The sequence below is a fragment of the Anolis sagrei genome, chromosome 12 (assembly GCF_037176765.1).
Source record: "Anolis sagrei isolate rAnoSag1 chromosome 12, rAnoSag1.mat, whole genome shotgun sequence".
NCBI classification, from domain to species: domain Eukaryota; kingdom Metazoa; phylum Chordata; class Lepidosauria; order Squamata; family Dactyloidae; genus Anolis; species Anolis sagrei.
In genome coordinates, this window is record NC_090032.1 from 22942610 (window position 1) to 22963641 (window position 21032).

Here is a 21032-nt window from a genome sequence, read left to right on the forward strand (position 1 = left end):
TGGGTTACTTAAGAGTCTATTACATTATTATTATTATCATTATTATTATTATTATTATTATTATTATTATTATTATTAGGACCATGGGTTACTTAAGAATCCATTGTATCATTATTATTATTATTATTATTATTATTATTATTACAACCATGGGTTACTTAAGAGTCTATTACATTATTATTATTATTATTATTATTATTATTATTATTATTATTATTATACTATTACTATTATTATATTATATATAATATATTATTATATTATATTATATTACTATTATTGCTATTATTACTATTATTATCGTTACTATTCCCTGGCCTCTTTCCCATCTCTCTCCATGACCTAAAAATCTTCCAGTTCTCTAGTTAGCGAAGGGCTCCCTCCAGTGGCCGAATGAAGCCTTACACCTCTTCCTTCCTTCCTTCCTTTTTGCAGACTACCAGCTGACCAGTGCTGACCTCTCCTCCTTGCCGGCCTTTGGCTCTCCGGCCGGCCTCTCTTTGGGCAGCATCTCCGCCTGGCAACAACAACAACAGCAGCAGCAACAACAACAACAACAACATCACCTGGTCCCGGTCTCCCTAAGCAACTTAATGTAAGTCTAGCGTTGGACTCGTTGCACTTCCGCGTCACGGAAAGGAAGTGACATCAGGAGGGGAAGTCGCCTAGGACCTCCCCTAGGAAACTCGTAACGGGCTGCCCCTTTAAGGAGACTCTAGGATAGTTTGTGGGAATGACATAACTCAAAAACCACTGGACGAATGGACACGAAATTTGGACACAAGACACCTAACAACCCAATGCATGTCCTTCACTCAAAAGAATTGATATTGTCATTTGGGAGTTGTAGTTGCTGGGATTTCTAGTCTCTATAAATAATAATGTCATGATAGTTTGTGGGATGTACATAACTCAAAAACCACTGGGCGAATGGACACCAAATTTGGACACAAGACACCTAACAACCTAATGTTCGTCCTTCACCCAAAAGAATTGATATTGTCATTTGGGAGTTGTAGTTGCTAGGATTTCTAGTCTATATAAATAATAATGTAATGTTAGTTTGTGGGATGTACATAACTCAAAAAGTACTGGACGAATGGACACCAAATTTGGACACAAGACACCTCTCAGGCCAACGAGTGACCATCACTCAAAAGAATTGATATTGTCATTTGGGAGTTGTAGTTGCTGGGATTTCTAGTTTCCAGAAATAACAATGTCATGATAGTTTGTGGGATTAGCATAACTCAAAAACCACTGGACAAATGGACACCAAATTTGGACACAAGACACCTCTCAGGCCAACGAGTGACCATCACTCATCAAAACACTGAAAAACACAGCAGAAGGGACTTAAAAAGCCAAAACCCCCACAAAAAACACATTACAACACATGCGCAAAACCATAGATATACACAACCACACATATAGACACACAAAACACATCTACACAGACTGAGCCACTGCAACGCATGGCAGGGAACAGCTAGTATATATCTATATATATAGATATATTTATTTTGTTTCAGATGTCAAACTGTGTTTTTGTGTGAGTAAATAATAATAATTGTATTATTTTTGTGCGATGCTGACGCTCTGCTTGGCTCTCCTTCACAGACAGGGGGCGCACCTGGCCACTTCCTCTTCCTCCGCTTCCTCTTCCTTGACGGTCAACACGAATCCCGGCGGCGGCATCAGCATCAAGGCGGAGCCAGTCTCCCCCAATCGGGACCGAGGCGGCGGTAGCGTGGCCCCGCCCTCTTTCGCCCTGGGCCCCGCCCCCTCCGGCCGCTCCCCCGCCAATGAGGAGCGCGACGACCCCGCCGGCTCCTCCCCCTTCGGCCTCCTAAGGCCCGCCCCTTCCTCCGACGCCACGGAGGACAACAACCCCGCGGTCAAGCGGCTGCGGCTGGACGCTTGGGTCACATAGGGTGGTCAAGGGGTCAAGGGTCAGCATGGGGAGGGGGCGGGGCATTATTATTACCATTATTACCGTTATTATTATTATTATTACTATTATTATTATTGTTATATTGAAACTGCCTGGGACAGACGGAGGCCGAGAGACGGAAACACCCCATGGCAGGAGCCGCTAGGATGGGATGTATAGTTTGCAGGGACAGAGGCAGGCGGCAATGGGACGCGGGGAGCGGACGAGGAGAGTGAGTGCCTTGAGGGTCCGGTCGTGTTTACGGAGAGGAGAGGTCCACGCCCGCAAAGGACTCGTTCACGGGACACGATGGGAGACGTAGTTTTCCGGCTTCGGGAGGCGTAGTTCAGGGAAGTCCAAGAGTCGGGATGCAATAGCTTTAAGGAGAGCCTCGCCTGCGCACCGCAATCGTTTCTTCCTATTCCTTCCCTTCCCTTTCCCATTCCTTTTCTTTCTCTCCCTTCCCTTTGTTTTTCTTCCCTTCCCATTCTCTTCCTCTTTCTATTCTTTCCTTTCTTCCCTTTTCCTTCTATTCAATTTCTATTTGTTTTTCTTCTTCCTTCTCTTCCCTTTTCTTTCTCTTCCTTCCTTCCCTTTCTCCCTTCTCTTCCTCTCTCTTCCTCCTTTCCACTATTCTCTTCCTCTTTTTCTTCTTTTCTTTCTTCCCTTCTTCTCCTTTCTTTTCTTTCTATTCTTTCCTTTCGTTTTTTATTTCTATTCCCTTTCTTTTTTCTTTTTTTTCTTCTCTTCCTTCCCTTTCTCCCTTCTCTTCCACTTTCTTCCTCTTTTCCACTACTTTTTTTCTTTCTTTCGTTCTTTCTCCATTCTCTTTTCTTTATTTTCCTTTTCATCCCCATTTCTTTCTTTCTTCCCTTCCTTCCTTCCTTCCCTTTCCTATTCCTTCCTTTTCTTTCTCTTCCTTCCCTTGGTTTTTCTTCCTTTCTCCTTTCCCCGTTCTCTTCCTCTTTTTCTTCTTTTCTTTCTTCCCTTCTTCTCCTTTCTTTCCTTTCTATTCTTTCCTTTCTTCCCTTTTTCTTTCTATTCAATTTCTATTTATTTTTCTTCTTCCTTCTCTTCCCTTTTCTTTCTGTTCCTTCCTTCACTTTCTCCCTTCTCTTCCTGTCTCTTCCTCCTTTCCACTACTTTTCTTTCTTTCGCTCGTTCTTTCTCCATTCTCTTTTCTTTCTCTTCTTCCACCTTTCTTTCCTTCTCTTTCTATTCCTTTTCATCAACTTTCTTTCTTTCTTTTCTTCTTTCCTTCCTTCCTTCCCTTTCCTGTTTTTTTCTGTTCCTTCAATTTGTTTTTCTTCCTTTTTCTTTCTTTCTCATTTCCCTGTTCTCTTCCTCTTTTTCTTCTTTTCTTTCTTCCCTTCTTCTCCTTTCTTTTCTTTCTATTCCCTTCCTCTTTCTTTCTTTTCTCTTCCTCTTTCGTCCTTCTTTCCATTACTCTTTCTTTCTTTCTCTTCCCTTTTTTTCCCTTCCTTCCCTTCCTTCCTTTTCCCTTTCTCCTTCCCAGTCCTTCCCTTTTCCTTCTTCCTTCCTCCCCTTCCTTCCACTCTTCTCCTTCACGGGGGTTTCCTTCCTCCTTTTGCAATCCCCTTCCCATTATTTGCAAAGCAATGCCGGGCTCCGTCGGGGAAGCCAAGCCCAGGCGGGCAGGCAGGCGCTATTGTTGTTGTCGTTGTTGTTGTTGTTGTTTGCTCAGGAATCTTGCCAGGAAGGGCTTTTGAGGGCTCCAAGGGAGGGCCGGGCGACAGGAAGGGATGGGCGGGGCAGGGCGGGGCATCCAGGTCTATTTTGAAAAAGAACAGGAAGTTCATTATCACCGTCATTCTTGGCTGGGATTTGCAGGGTTTGCAGAATTTGCAATTTTCAGAATGTGCAATTTTTCCAAAATTGCAGAGCTTGCAAAATTGCAGAATTCATAAGGTTAGGGTTTGCGACTTTTGCAAATTTGCAGGTTTTTCGAATTGCAGGGCTTGAGAAAGTGCAGAATTTGTAAGGTTTGCAGGGCTTGCAAAATTGCAAAATTTGTAAGGTTAAGGTTTGCGACTTTTGCAAATTTGCAGGTTTCTCAACATTTGCAGGGCTTGCAAAATTGCAGATTTATAAGGTTTTGCAAGGTTTGCAAATTTTGCCATTTTCAGAATTCGCAGGTTTTCAAAAGTTGCAGGGCTTGCAAAATTGCAGAATTTTTAAGGTTTGCAGGGTGTGCAAATTTTGCAATTTTCAATAGTTGCAGATTTTCAAACATTTGTAGAGTTTGCAAAATTGCAGAATTTGCAAAATTGCAAGGTTTGCAGATTTTGCAAAATTTGAATGTGAAGGGATTGCAGGGTTTGTAGAATTGCAACGTTTGCAGAACGTGCAGGGTTTGCATGTTTGCTGAATTTGCAACATTTCAGAGAATGCAGAGTTTGCAACGTTACAGAATTTGCAGGTTTTTCAAACTTTGCAGTGTTTGCAAAATTGCTGAATTCATAGTAAGATGGGCAGTTTTTTAGAATCTGCAATAGTGCGGGATTTGCAGGGATTGTAGAATGGCAAAGTTTGCAGAATTTTCAGAATTTTCAGAATTGCAAAGTTTGCAGAATTTGCAGAATTGCAAAGTTTGCAGAATTTTTCAGATTTGCCGCACATGCACCTGACACGATGCCCCGCTCTTGTGGCCGGTCCGGCTTTCTGGCCTAGCCAAGGCACAAGAGGAGGCGGGTGATGCACCCATTGTTGTTGACCATTGACATTGGGGGGGGGGGTCATTGGTCAGTGGGTCAGTTGGCCTTGCGTGGCCTTTGGGATTTATGCAAAGAGATTTCCCATCCAAATTAGTTCCTCTTGTTGTTAATTATTCCGCCCTTTTGCAGCAGAACGAATCACCGTTTCCTCTTCATTTTTCCAAAGAACGACAATCGTAACGAGAAACGCCCTTCGTTTGTATTTCTACGAATCTCTCTCTCTCGATATATATATATATATTTCTCCCTTTTTAATTTTATTTCTCGTGTTGACAGTTACCTTTTGTGTATATTATTATTATTATTGTATTATTATTATTAATTAATAATTATTATTATTAATTAATAATAATAATAATATTTTTTTAATTTGGAGGGGAGAAAAAAAACACGAAGGAAAAAAAATTGGCGTTTGTATAGGGTTTTAGTTTTAAAAAGAAAAAAAAGGTTATATATATATATATATAAAATATATAAATATATTAAATATATTTTCCATTTTTTAAGAAAAGGACGGCGGGGCGGCGTTGCAAACGAGGGCGCGCACGGTTTTGAAAACGGGGAAAAAATTGTTGAAAAAAATGCTGCAGTTTTTAGAGATGTTTGTTTTTGTTTTGTTTATTCCGGGCGGGGGGGGAGGGGAGGGGGAGGGGACAACAACTTATTTATTCTCGGAAATAATAATTACAAAAAAAATGCATGATGACGAAGACGACGAAGACATCAACGCAACCATATTTGCAAGAAAAAAAAAGACTTTGAAAAAAAGGACAAAAAAGTGTAAACAAACAAAAAAAAGTGTAGCGTTTTCGACACAAAACAAAAAAGACACACTTTGTAGGCAGAAAAAAAATGGCTAATTAATATATTGTGGTTTTTTTGGCTGGTTCGCTTTTTTTGTTGTTTTTTCCCAATGTTTTTCTTTGTTTGTTTGAGAATGAAATCCAAAAGTGTATATTTTCCTATTAAGAAGTATGCACTGATGACATGTGGAAAGACAAATGATCTATCTATACATACATATATATAGATATATATAACTTTCTAAAAGTGTCGTTCCTTACACAACCGCGTCGGCTTCTGATCGTTTCCTTTACCAAAAAAATGTTATTATAATAATATTATTAATTGTTTATTGTGTCTATCCAAAGGGAAGGCCGCTGCGACTCTATTGATACGTTGTTTCCTTGAATAATAATTGCATTAATTAATTAATTCCATTTTTTTAAAGGAAAAAATAAGACAAATGAAGGGAAATCAAGTCCTTTTGGAGAAATAAAAAGCGGGGAATTAATAATAATAATAATAATAATAATAATAATAATATAAAGATCGTAATATAATTATAATAAAATATATAATAGATAATATATAAGAATAAATAATTATATATAATATATATATATAATATATATAATATATAAGAATAATTATATATATATATATAAATTAATAAAATATAATATATAAAATAAGAATAAAATGAAATAAATCAGAATCATAACAATAAACTATAATAATATATAATATATAAGAATAAAAATATAAAAATAATATATATATATAAAGAGAATATATATAAATTAACAAAATATAATATATAAAATAAGAATAAAATGAAATAAAATCAGAAATGTAATATAATTATATATAATACATAAGAATAAATAATTATATATATATATATAAATTAATGTAATATATAAAATAATAAAATGAAATCAAATCGTAATATAATTATAATAAAATATAATAATGTATTATATATAAGAATAATAATTATATATATATAAATTAATAAAATATAATATATAAAATAATAAAATGAAATAAAATCAGAATGTAATGTAAGTATAAAATATAATATATATAAGAATAAATAATATATATATCTATTTATATAATGTATTATATAATATATAAAATAAGAATAAAATGAAATAAAATTAGAATCGTAATATAATTATAATATATAATAATATATAATATATAAGACTAAATAATATATATATATAAATTAATAAAATATAATATATAAAATAATAAAATGAAATAAATCAGAATAATAAAAATATTATATTATATTACATATGTTTTATATAATAATAATAATAATAATAATAATAATAATAATAATTTATTATTATTATTATTATTATTTATTCCAAAAGCAAGCAATGGCATTAATATATTATATATTATACCATAGTATACTTATTATTATTATTTAGTATTCCAAAAAAGTGCAATGGCCTTATTATATTATATTACATATGTTTTATATTATAATATATTATTATTAATATTATTTATTCCAAAAGGGTGCAATGGCAATATATTATATTATATATTATATTATACCATATTATACTTATTATTATTTAGTTTTCCAAAAAAGTGCAACGGTCTTATTAATATATTATATTTTATTACATTATATTATATGTTGTTATTATTATTATTATTCCTATGTATTATTCCTGCAGTGGGTCTTTGTGGCCACCAGGTGGAGCTCACATCCTGCCTTATTTCCATTCAGAAGAGATTGGGATCAATTCACCTCTATAGGCATTCAATTAATATTATTCTTTATGTTGGAAGCTATCACATAATTAATTAATTAATTATTAATAATAATAATAATAATAATAATAATAATAATAATAATAATCCCTATGGACGCCCATCACACCCAAGGGGAGGGGGAGGAGGGGATCCACTTTGCGGGGTTCCGGGTTTGCATTTCCTGAATCAATAAATACAAACAAATGCAAAAAACAAACAAAAGGAAACTACTTCCCGGAAGAGAAAGAGGAAGAGGAGGGCGTGGCTTTCCAAACAGGAGGAAGAGCTTCTTGCAGGTAAGCGGGTGGAGGCGGGGCTGGCCCTCTGTCGAGAGAGATTGAATGGTGCCCCTGTGGCAGAATGGGGCCGGGCTAGATGGCCTTTGGGAGCCCCTTAGAGCCCCTTAAAGATTCTTGCAATCCTATACATTTATTAGTACTAATTTTAGTCTATATTTTTATTCTATATTTATATTCTATATTTATTCTATATTATATTATATTTTTATTATATATATTATTGAAGATAGAATAAAATTAATAATAAATATTAGTGTATTTAATAATATATTTATTATTACTAATTTTATTCTATATTATATTATACAATACAGAATAAAATTAATAATAATAAATATTTGTGTATTTAATATTTATTATTAATTTTATTCTATATTATTAGTGTATTTAATAATATATGTATTATTATTAATTTTATTCTATATTATATAATAGAATATAGAATAAAATTAATAATAAATATTTGTGCACTTAATAATATATTATTATTATTATTCTATATTATATTATATATATTATACAATATATAATAAAATTAATAAATATTAGTGTATTTAATAATATATTTAGTATTATTAATATTTTTATTCTATATTATAGAATAAAATTAATAAATATTAGTGTATTTAACAATATATTTTATTATTAATTTTATTCTATATTCTATAATATAATATATAATAATATAGAATAAAAATAATAATATATTGTTAAGTACACTAATTTTATTCTATATTCTATAATATATATTATAGAATATAGAATAAAATTAATAATAAATATTAGCGTATTTAATAATATTTTAATCTATATTCTATAATATATATTATAGAATATCGAATAAAATTAATAACAATAAATATTAGTGTATTTAGTAATAATATATTTATTATGATTAATTTTATTCTATACTATATATATTATAGAATATCAAATAAAATTAATAATAGTGTATTTAGTAATAATATTTTTATTATTAATTTTATTCTGTATTATATATATTATAGAATATAGAATAAAATTAATAATAATAAATATTAGAGTAGTAATTTATTTATTTTATTCTATATTCTATAATATATATTACATAATATAAAATAAAATTAATAAATATTAGTGTATTTAATAATATATTTATTATTAATTTTATTCTATGTTCTATATATTGTATAATATAGAATAAAATTAATAATAATGAATATTAGTGAATTTGGTAATATATTAATTATTAATTTATTCTATATTATATATAGAATAGAATATAGAATAAAGTTAATAATAATAAATATTAGTGTATTTAAAATATATTTATTATTATTATTAATTTTATTCTATATTATATTCTATATATATTATACATTTCATTTTTTTTATTTCATCATTTATTATTTTTTATATACAAAAGGTAAATTTTTTCCCCCTGACGTTAAGTCCAGTCGAGTGGTCATCTCCATGTCTAAGCCGAAGTGCCGGCGTTGTCCACAGACGCCTCCAAGGTCACGTGGCCAGCACGACATGGCCTTACCTTCCCGCAGAAGCCTTGCCTATTGACCTACTCACATTTGCATGTTTTTGAACTGCTAGGTTGTCAGAAGCTGGGGCTGACAGCAGGAGCTCACCCTGCTCCCCGGATTTGAACCAGCGACCTTCCCGTCAGCATGTTCGGCAGCTCTGCGGTATAATTAGATACTATAGATGAATATATTATATGATTATATTTGTAATTAGTACTGTATTATTAATATTTAATTCCTTATTTTATTATAGACTAGCTTGGGGACCCGGCGCTGCCGGGTTATTTGAGAAAGGAATTGTGTCTCAGGGTTGGTCTTTATCCGTTATGGCTTGCAATGGTCTCAGGAAGTTAGTGAAAGTACTACAAGTCCCATCATCCATGGTTCGTCCTCCTCCAAACAGCACCAGGATGTAGGGTGGGTCATGGGGGCTCTGTGTGCCAAGTTTGGTCTTGATTGGTCATTAGATGAGTGCTGCAGTGGTTTCCGGAAGTGAGTGAAGGTACTGCAAGTCCCATCATCCATGGTCTGTCCTCCTTGAAAGTGCATCGGGATGTAGAGTGGGTCGTGGGGCTCTGTGTTCCAAGTTTGGTGTTGCAGAAGTCTTGGGAAGTGAGTGGAGGTACTTCAAGTCCCATCATCCATAGTCTGTTCTCCCCCAAACCTCACCGGATTATTGAGTTGGCCATGGGGGCTCTCTGTGCCAAGTTTGGTCTTCATCAGTCATTGGATGAGGGTCTCAGTGGTTTCACTAAGTGAGTGAATGTACTCCAAGTCCCATCATCCATCGTCTGTCCTCAAAACAGCACCAGTGGTTCATGGAGGCTCCGTTGTGTCAAGTTTGGTTTTGACTGGACATTAGATGAGGGTTGCAGCAGTCTTGGGAAGGGAGCGGAGGTACTTGAAGTCCCATCATCCATGGTCTGTCCTCCTCAAAAGTGCACCGGGATGTAGAGTGGGTCATGGGGGCTCTGTGTGCCAAGTTTGGTCTTGATTGGCCATTAGATGAGGGTTGCAGCAGTCCTGGTGCACTTTCGAGGAGGACAGACCATGGATGATGGGACTTCAAGTACCTCCACTCACTTCCCAAGAGTGCTGTAACCCTCATCTAATTACGGATCAAGACCAAACTTGGCACACAGAGCCCCCATGACCCACCCTACATCCTGGTGCACTTTCGAGGAGGACAGACCATGGATGATGGGACTTGGAGTGAAGGTACTCCAAGCCCCATCATCCATGGTCTGTCCTCGAAAGTGGAACAGGACGTAGAGTGGGTCATGGGGACTCTGTGTGCCAAGTTTGGTCTTGATCAGTCATTGGCGAGGGTCTCAGTGGTCTCAGGAAGTGAGTGAAGTGACTACAAGTCCCATCATCCATTGTCAAATTCTTCCAAACCACACCAGGATGTAGAGTGGGTCATGCGGGCTCTCTGTGTGAATTGTGGTCCTGATCCATCACTGTTGGCAGTTGTAATGGTCTCAGGAAGGGAGTGCAGGTATTGCAAGTCCCATCATCCATGGTGCATCTTACTCCAAACCGCAGCAGTATGTAGAGAGCGTCATGGAGACTCAGTGTGCCACGTTTGGTCTTTGTAGGTAATTGGGTGAGGGTTGCCGTGGTCTCAGGAATTGAGTGAAGGTACTACAAGTCCCATCATCCATGGTCCATCCCCAGCCATGGGATGGGAGGGAGGGAGGGACACATAATGAGCTCATCAATGTTGGTCTATTGGGCATTCTAATAATTAATATAATATATAATGAATATAATAAGTAAAATATTGATGTGGCGATCCCTCCCGGCAGAGGGCCAGCTGGCCACTGAAGTCACAGATACACATAATGAGCTCATCAATGTTGGCATATTGGGCATTCTAATAATTAATATATCATATAATAAATATAATAATATTGATTCTAATAACATTCTTGTAATAAAATAAATATTATAATATGTTATAATCAATAAAATAGTCATGTTGGCACATTGGCCATTCTAATGATAATATACTATTATTTTTATTTATTGTGATTAGTATGATGGCCAACGTAGCATCATCAATATTATATATTTAGTTATTATTATTATTGATCTATTATGTTTATTTATTTATGTATTGTGATTGGCACGATGGCCAAGGTGGCATCATCAATATTATACATATATATAGTATAGTCTAGGCGTGATGCTGGGAACGGCCCGCATTCCGTGGCGGTGCACACGGAGACGGGGACACGTCTCGTCTAGACGGCGCCCCCCCCCCCGGTTTGGGCCCCCCCTTGAGATCATTGGCTCCATTGTCTTAATTAATTCCTTTGCAGACCCAGACGAAGAAGGAGGGCTTCCCGCCTGCCAGGCTTTTCGCACGGATTAATTAATATTCCCTCCCCAAGGCCCAGGGTCTCGAGGGCCCACCCCCCTCCCCCCCCCCCCGGTCTCCCCTCTTTCACTCTTCCTTTCATTCATTCATTCGTTCGTTCATTCTTTCGCTCTTTCTTCCTTTCTCTTGAGGCCGGGCCCCTTCATGGTCTGCATTTCTTTGGGAAAGAAAATAAATAAACTCCATTGTTTACTGTTCACAGCACGCCTTGAGACGCATTTATTTCCTGAAATAGAGACAGACGTGGATAAGAAAGACATTGAGAACAGCCGTCTATATATTATTATTATTGTTGTTATTAGACTCACCAATGTGCAAACATAAATATTTTCCTTATTATATTTATTATTATTATTATTATTATTAGGCTCGCCAATGTGCAAACATATTTTCCTTATATTTATTATATATATATTTATTGTTATTATTATTATTATTAGGCTCGCCAATGTGCAAACATCAATATTTTCCATTTTTATTATTATTAGAATAGTCTTGTCTATGTATTTATATTATTATTATTATTAGGCTTGCCAATGTGCAGACATAAATATTTTCCTTATTATATTTATTATATTATTATTATTATTATTATTATTATTATTATTATTATTATTAGGCTTGCCCATGTGCAATCATCAATATTTTCCTTATTATATATATTTATATATATTATTAGAATAGCCTTTGTGCCAACACCATTATGATGATGATATTATTATATATTATTATTATTATTATTATTATATTAAATATATTATTTAATAACAATATATATAATATCATATATTATTTAATAACAATATATTTAATATCATATATTATTTAATACCAATATATATAATATATATTATTTAATAACAATATATTTAATATAATATATTATTTAATAGTAATATATTTAATATCATATATTATTTAATAGTAATATATTTAATATCATATATTATTTAGTAATAATATATTTAATATCGTTATTTAGTAACAATATATATAATATTATATATTATTTAATGATATATTTAATATATATTATTTAATAATACATTTAATATAATAATATATTTAATAATAATACATTTAATATAATATATTATTTAATAATAATATATTTAATATAATATATTATTACATGATTTATATCTTCTTTGCTTTTAAGAGAAATTGTCATTATTATTATTATTATTATTATTATTATTATTAGACATATTGTTTATATCCCATTATATATTCTCAGAATAACTTTTTAATGCATAGATATTCAGAATTAATGAGGGCTATTTCTTCCCCTTCTCCTCCTTTCCTTCCTTCCTTCCTTTTCTTCCTTCTTTTCTTCATCTTCCGCCTGAAAAGGAGAATGAGAAAAAAATTATTGTCTAATTATTTATTTTTGTAAGTTTGTAAGGTGGGAAGACACCACCCGATCCCTCCCGACAGATGGCCACCCGGCCCCGGAAGCCTGCAAAGGGTTGCCCTGCCCTCCACCCCTCCTTCTCGCTCTCTCCCTCGTTCCCTCCTTCCTTTGCTTCTTCTTGGGTTGCCAAGGCGCATGCCGAGCAATGCCATGCCATGCAATTGGGGGGGGGGGGGGAGGCTGGGAATGGGGTCCCTGATTTGCATAATGACCCTACTTTGCATAATGAGGACAACCCCCCCCCCCCCCCCGCCGCATTTTCCTCCTTTTTCAATAAATTAGAGAAGAGGCCGTTCAGGGATTTGGTGGTGAAGGAGGGAAAGGAAGGAAGGAAGGAAGGAAGGAAGGAAGGAAGGAAGGAAGGAAGGAAGGAAGGAAGGAAAGAAAGAAGGAAGGAAGGAAGGAAGGAAGGAAGGAAGGAAGGAAGGAAGAAAAAAAGGCAAAGATATGGAAAAAGATGAAGGAAAGACAGAAAGGAGGAAAGGAAGAAGGAAAAAAGAATGAACAGAGACAGAAAGGAAGGAAGGAAGAGATAAAGGAAGGAGGGAAAAGATCTGGAAAGGGATGAAGGAAAGATAGAAGGAAAAAGAGGAACGAAGGGAGAGAGAAAGTAAAGAAGGAAGGAAGAGATAAAGGAGGGAAGAAAGGAAGGAAGGAAGAGATATGGAAAGGGATGAAGGAAAGACAGAAAGAAGGAAAGAAAGGAATGAAGGGAGACAGAAAGTAAAGAAAGGAAGAAAGGAAGAGATAAAGGCGGGAAAGAAGGAAGGAAGGAAGGAAAACATGGAAAGGGATGAAGGAAAGACAGAAAGAAGGAAAGAAAGAAGGAAAAAGGGATGTGGAAAGGAAGGAGGGAGAAGGGAATGGATCAAAGAAAGGAGGGAGGGAGACAGAAAGGAGGTAAAGAAAGAAAGAAAGGGATGAAAAGAAGGAAGGAAGGATGAGGGAAGGGATGAAAAGGAAGGGAGGGAGGGAGAGGAAGGAAAAGAGACTGAAGGAAGTAAGGAAAGAAAGGAGAGAGAAGAAAGGATGTGGAAAGGGATGGAAGGAAGGATGAAAAATAAGGAAAGGGATGAAGGAAAGACTGAAAGGAGGAAAGAAAGAAGGAAAAAGAGGGATGTGGTAGGAAGGAGGGAGAAAGGAATGGATCAAAGAAGGATGGAAGGGAGACAGAGAAAGGAGGGAAAGAAGGAAGGAAGGAAGAGATAAAGGAGGGAAGGAAGGAAGGATGGACAAACGGATGAAAGGGAGGGAGGGAGGGAGAGGAAGGAAAAGATACGGAGGGAAAGAAGGAAGGAAGAAGGAGAGAGAGAAGAAAGGATGTGGGAAGGGATGGAAGAAAGGAAGGAACGAAGGAAGGATGAAAAAGAGAAGGAAAGGGATGAAGGACAGAAAGGAGAGAAGGAAGAAGTGGGATGTGGAAGGAAGGAGGGAGAAAGGAATGGATCAAAGAAGGATGGAAGGGAGACAGAAAGAAAGGAGGGAAAGAAGGAAGGAAGGAAGAGATAAAGGAGGGAAGGAAGGATGAATGAGGGAAGGGATGAAAGGGAAGGAAGGAATGAAAAGAAGGGAGCAAGGAAAGAAGGAGAGTGTCTGGAGGAGGATTGCCCTTTCCTCTTATTCCGTGCAATGGCTGTTCTAGTTTCCCTAAGGGCAGGGGTGCAATTTTGAGACATTTCAATCCGCGGAGGTGCCCTTGGCACTCTCGGATTCTGTAAATTCTACCCTTTTTTTGGGCATAAAAACAGTGTTAAGAGTCTGGAAAAAAGTATACAAAAAAATTAAAAATATATTATTTTTCTGTGGAAAAAATGTGCAAATCTGGTGCGGAATCCCCGGCGGAATGCCACCCTTCCCGGGGACCCCGCCGGCCACCCCAGACATCCCTCCTTCCCTCCGGCCGGCCGGACTCGGAGGCCTCCCCCTCCTCCTTTTGCTAAGCCCCTTCCTTCTTTCCTTCTTTCCTTCCTTCCTTCCCTCTTGACCCCGCTAATCGCCTTCCTTGGGGCTTATTCTTAGGGGGACGCTTCGTACCAGCTCGGCCCGGCCCCGGGATTTCGGCCAAAGCCCCCCCCCACAAGGATCCTGGCCATAGGAATGCGCCGCTCCATCACCATCATCACTATTATTGAGCAGAGGCTGGGGATGGGCATCTGTAAGGACTGGTTTAACTGTGCCTTCCTTCCTCAGATAGATGGCCCCTGGGGTCCTTGTTATGATGATGATGATGGTGATGATGGTGGTGGTGATGATGATGATGATGGTGGTGATGACGGTGATGATGGTGGTGATGACTAAGCAGAATCTAGATGGCCATCTGTAGGGACTGATTTGACTGTGCTTTCCTTCCTGAGTTAGATCACCCCTGTAGGTCCTTGTTATGACGATGATGATGATGGTGGTGATGGTGATGATTAAGCAGAGTCTGGATGGGCATCTGTAGGGACTGATTTAGCTGTGCCTTCCTTCCTGAGTCAGATGGCCCCTGCGGGTCCTTGTGATGATGATGATGATGATTATTATTATTATTATTATTATTAAGCAGAGTCTGGTTGGCCATCTGTGGAGAGGGATCAGATGGTGTCCTCCCGCCTGGCAGAAAGAAAGGCAGTTGGACTAGATGACCTTTGGGGGCACCTCCCATCTCTAGGATTGTCCTTTTCTATTATTATTATTATTATTATTATTATTATTATTAATTTAAATAACAACATTACAACATAACAACTGGCAAATTCAATGACTCACATATATTGTCATCATCATCTTTATTATTATTATTATTATTATTTATTACCATTATTATTTGCTCTTAAAGGAGAATTGGAATATATATATATATATATATATATATATATATATAGTGTTATCATTTTATTATATATTATTTATGTGTTCTCTCTTAAAAGAGAATTGTTTTGTCTTGTTCTATTATTATTATTATTATTATCATCATCATCATTATGACCAATGTGTTATTTGTTCACTGCTTTGAGTCCCATTTGTGGGAGAAAAGTAAACAACAACAACAACAATAATAATAATAATAATACACATAGGAGAGGCTTTGGATGGCCATCTGTTGGGAGTGGTTTAACTGTGCCTTCCCTTATGGCAGAGATAGGGTGGGACTGGATGCCCTTTAGGGGTCCCTTTCTATTATCACCATCATCATCATCATCATCATCATTACGAGTGAGCAGTGCCTGGGCGTCCCCCTCCCCTTCTCCCGGGACCCCCAAAGACCATCCAGTCTGACCCCGTCCAACCGGCCACCCATCTCAGAAGGCCTTTTGGCGGCCAATCGGTGTCACGGGCTCCTTCCCTTGTTGACAAAGGGCCTCTTGTTGGGGGGCTAATCCCCTCCCCTGGCTAATTAGGACCAAGGCTGAGCCGCATTAAAGCCCAAGAAATAACGAGCTGGACAACGGCGCCTTTGTGCCGGGAGCCCAGACTGGCCAAACTGGGAGGACTGGGAAGGAAGCCTTGGAGGCCGAGAGAGTGTGACTTCCCCAAAGGAGAGACGGCCAAACAGACACCCCCCCACCCTAAGATTCCTATTATTATTATTATTATTATTATTTGAAATTATTATTATTATTATTATTATTATTATTATATGACATATAATATATATTTATATATTATGAAATATAATATATAAATATTTAATTTCTAAATATATATTATAAAAATATAATATAAATATAATATATAATATATATTATATGAAATTATATGAAATATAGTATATATTTATATATATTATATATTATGAAATATAATATATACATATATATAATATAATTTATAAATATATTATAAAAACACAATAATATAATATCAAATTATTATTATATGAAATATAATATATAAATATATTTCATAATAGATTATGAAGTATAATATTAATATATAATATGAAATTATTATATGAAATATAATATATATATTATACATTATGAAATATAATATATATATAATATAATTTATAAATATATATTATAAAATATAATATAAATATAATATATAATACGAAATGATTATATGAAATATAATATATACTTATATATATATAAATTATGAAATATATATATAATTTAATTTAATTTATAAATATATATTATAAAATATATAAATATAAAATATAATAATATAATATGAAATTATATGAAATATAATATATATTTACATATATATTATATATTATGAAATATAATGTTTAATTTAATTTAATTTATAAATATATATTATAAAATATAATATAAATATAATATGAAATTATTATTATATGAAATATAATATATATTTACATATATATTATATATTATGAAATATAATTTTAATATATAATATAATTAAATTTATAAATATATATTATAAAAATATAATATTATATATATATATATATAATATGAAATTATTGTTATTATTATTGATAGGTAGAGGTTGGAGGTTGGGCTAGATGGCCTTTGGGGACCCCTTCCAACTCTAGCATTCTATGGTTCTATTATTACTGTTTTGATGTGAAAGGTCATATTAATTAGTCAATTAGTAACACCATTTATTAGGAAAAAGCCAGTCTTTGATTCCGTTGTTTATGAATGCTCCCATTAGAAAATACATAACGATATGGGTGAACTATAACTCCCAGAAACATGGGTCAGTCCTCCCCAAACCGGGCCTGTATGCACAGTTGGCTATGTTGGGTCTGTGTGCCGAGTTTGGTCCAGATCCAATGCTAGCTTGGTTCAGTGCTCTCTGGATGCAGGTGAACTACAACTCCCAAAATCAAGGTCAGTTCCTACAACTCCCTGCAGTATGTTCAAATGGTCATGGGGCTTCTCGGTGCCAAGTTTGGTCCCTGTCCATTGTTGGTGGGCGTCACAGTTTCTCTGGATGCAGGTGAACTACAACTCCCAGATTCCAAGGGCAATCACCCCCAAACTCCGCCTGTATTCACAGTTGGGCATGTTGGGTCTGTGTGCCAAATTTGGTCCAGATCCGTTATTTGAGGGGGTTCAGAGTGCTCTGGATGTGGGGTGAACTACAACTCCCACACGGTTGGGTCATTTCTTCTCCAACCCCTTCAGTATGTTCTGTTGGCCTTCAGGGTTCTGTATGCCACGTGTGTTCGTGATTCGCCATTGAGGGCTTCGGAATGCTCTTTGGGTGTAGGGTGAACTACAACTCCCACGTGAGTACGATGCTCCCCGCCCCCAACACTTCCAGTATGTTGTGTTGGTCATCGGTGTTCTGTGTTCCAAGTTTGGTCCAGTTCCATCATTTATGGGGTTCTGGATGTGGGGTGAACTATAACTCCCACACGGGTGGGTTAGTTCTGTTTCAGTTCCATCATTGATGGGGTTCTGGATGTGGGTGAACTGTAACTCCCACACGGGTGGGTTAGTTCTGGTCCAGTTCCATCATTTGTGGGGTTCCGGATGTGGGGTGAACTATAACTCCCACACGGGTGGGTTAGTTCTGGTCCAGTTCCATCATTTATGGGGTTCTGGATGTGGGGTGAACTATAACTCCCACACGGGTGGGTTAGTTCTGGTCCAGTTCCATCATTTATGGGGTTCTGGATGTGGGGTGAACTATAACTCCCACACGGGTGGGTTAGTTCTGTTTCAGTTCCATCATTGATGGGGTTCTGGATGTGGGTGAACTGTAACTCCCACACGGGTGGGTTAGTTCTGGTCCAGTTCCATCATTTGTGGGGTTCCGGATGTGGGGTGAACTATAACTCCCACACGGGTGGGTTAGTTCTGGTCCAGTTCCATCATTTATGGGGTTCTGGATGTGGGGTGAACTATAACTCCCACAAGGGTGGGTTAGTTCTGGTCCAGTTCCATCATTTGTGGGGTTCTGGATGTGGGGTGAACTATAACTCCCACACGGGTGGGTTAGTTCCCCAAACCCCTCCAGTATGTTCTGTTGGTCATGGGGGTTTTGTGACCCAAATTTGGCCCAGGCCTGTAATTCATGAGGGTCTCAGGGGTCTGTAGAAGTGGATGAGGGTACTGCAAATCCCATCATCCGTGGTCCATCCTCCCCTAAACCTCACGAGGACAGAAAGTGCATCATGGGGACTCTGTGCTTCAAATTTGGACTAGGTGCGTCATGCGTTCGGGTTGCAGTGGAGTCTGGAAGTGAGTGAAGATACTGCAATTCCCATCATCCCTGGTCCATTCTCCCCAAAACTCCCCAGGATGTAAAGTACGTCATAGAGAGTCTGTGTGGAAAATTTGGCCCAGGTCCGTCATTCTTGAAGGTTGCAGTAGTCTTTGGATGTGGATGAAGGTACTACAAATCCCATCATTTGTGGCCCATCCTTCCCCAAGGATGTAAAGTGCGCCATGGGGGGGTCAGTGTGGCCAGTTTGGTCCAGGTCTGTCATTCGTGGAGGTCGCAGTGGTCTCAGGAAGTGAGTGAAGGTACTGCAGATCCCATCATCCGTGGCAAGTGTGGTCCATATCTATCGTTGGTTGAATTCACAGTGCTCTCTGGATGTGAGTGAACTACAACTCCCATAAATCGTGGTGAATTCTTCCCAAACCTCTGATCAATTGATCGAGTTGCTGATCAATTCCTGTTTGCTGTGTGCCATAGGAAAGGGTGGGGGAAGCAGTGGGTGGGGTTATGCAAATTTCACACCCATGGGGAGAGTAAGGAACCCTGGGATGCCCATTCTGGAGGGAAGGTTTTTGGTGGTTTAAAGGTGTTTTGATGAGTGATGGTCACTCGTTGGCCTGAGAGATGTCGTGTGTCCAAGGTTGGTGTCAATTCCATGCAAATTCCATAGTCCTTGATGGTCCGTCCTTGATGATCTGAGTGTCCCTTTCCGCAGAAGATATAGTTTCCATAATGCTAACTGGACAATGTTTACAGAGAAGCGAAGAAAGACCGCTGGATCAAGCTAGACTCTTGAGATGTCTAAGAGTAGCCGAAGGAAGCACCCGGCCATTGCTGAGGCGCCGGGAGAGTGACCCTCTCTCTGGTCAACTGCGGACATGCAAACGTCACACCAGACTGGATAGTAGGCTTGTTTGGTCAAAAAAACAAATTAGTCCAAAACTCATTCGATTCTAAAATCAATTCCGATTTTCACGGGAAAAAAACGTTCAAAACTTTTCGAAACTTCCGAGACTTCTGAATCCTTCGTTAATGGATTGAAAGTGTTATTTCCTGTTTCGTTGGGTGGTCTTTACTTTGGAAGTAGTTGTTTTACTCCAGAAGGAAGGGGAGGGGAAAACAAAGGGAGGAAATTCATCCACTCTGGTTGAAAATGGTTTCTCTAGCTTAAATCTGAAGCGAGGGAAGAGGAAAGGGAGGAAATTCATCCACTCTGGTTTAAAATGGTTTCTCTGGCTTGAAACAGAAGCGAGGGGAGAGGAAAGGGAGGAAATTCATCCACTCTGGTTGAAAACAGCTTCTCTGGCTTGAAACATAAGCGAGGGAAGAGGAAAGGGGGGAAATTCATCCACTCCAGTTTAAAATGGCTTCTCTAGCTTGAAACAGACACGAGGGGAGAGGAAAGGGAGGAAATTCATCCACTCTGGTTGAAAACGGCTTCTCTGGCTTGAAACAGAAGCGAGTGTTCGCATTTGGGCATATTGAATATTTGTGTAAAGTTTGATCCAGATCCATCATTGTTTGAGTCCACAGTGCTCTCTGGATGTAGGTGAACTACAACTCCAAAACCAAAGGACACTGCCCACCAAACCCTTCCAGTATTTTCTATTGATCATGGGAGAACTGTGTGCCAAGTTTGGTTCAATTCCATCGTTGGAGGAGTTCAGAATACTTTTTGATTGTAGGTGAACTATAAATCCCAGCAACTACAACTCCCAAATAACAAAATCAATTTTTCTGAGTGAAGGACATACATTGGATTGTTAGTTGTCTTGTGTCCAAATTTGGTGCCAATTGCCCCAGTGGTTTTTGAGTTCTGTGAATACCACAAACGAACATGACATTTTTATATATATAGATTACGAAGATTCTGACCGAACCTAACCATGCCTACAAGATAGCACGCCAGCTAATTCAGAACAGGAAAACCAACTGCTGCCGAGTAAATGTGTGAATCGGCAGGGCGCCAGAACTCAAATCCCACCCGTTGTCATTTCCCCTAAACCCGAAAGAACTCGGAAAAACTATGAAGGAGTGCAAAACTGGCGAAG

At 37.0% G+C, this 21032-nt stretch overlaps 1 protein-coding gene across 5 annotated transcripts in view; it reads left to right on the forward strand.

The window, feature by feature from the left end:
• MEF2D (myocyte enhancer factor 2D) overlaps positions 1 to 5558 on the forward strand; it is a 55112-nt gene extending 49554 nt beyond the window's left edge. For all 5 annotated transcript variants that reach the window (XM_067472610.1, XM_067472612.1, XM_067472613.1 and 2 more), the window contains 2 exons: positions 436 to 595; positions 1621 to 5558. In XM_067472610.1, the coding sequence (XP_067328711.1) occupies positions 436 to 595; positions 1621 to 1933 (473 nt within the window). In that variant the 3' untranslated portion in view covers positions 1934 to 5558. The remainder of the gene's footprint in view (positions 1 to 435; positions 596 to 1620) is intronic.
• Positions 5559 to 21032: the final 15474 nt, after the last annotated feature.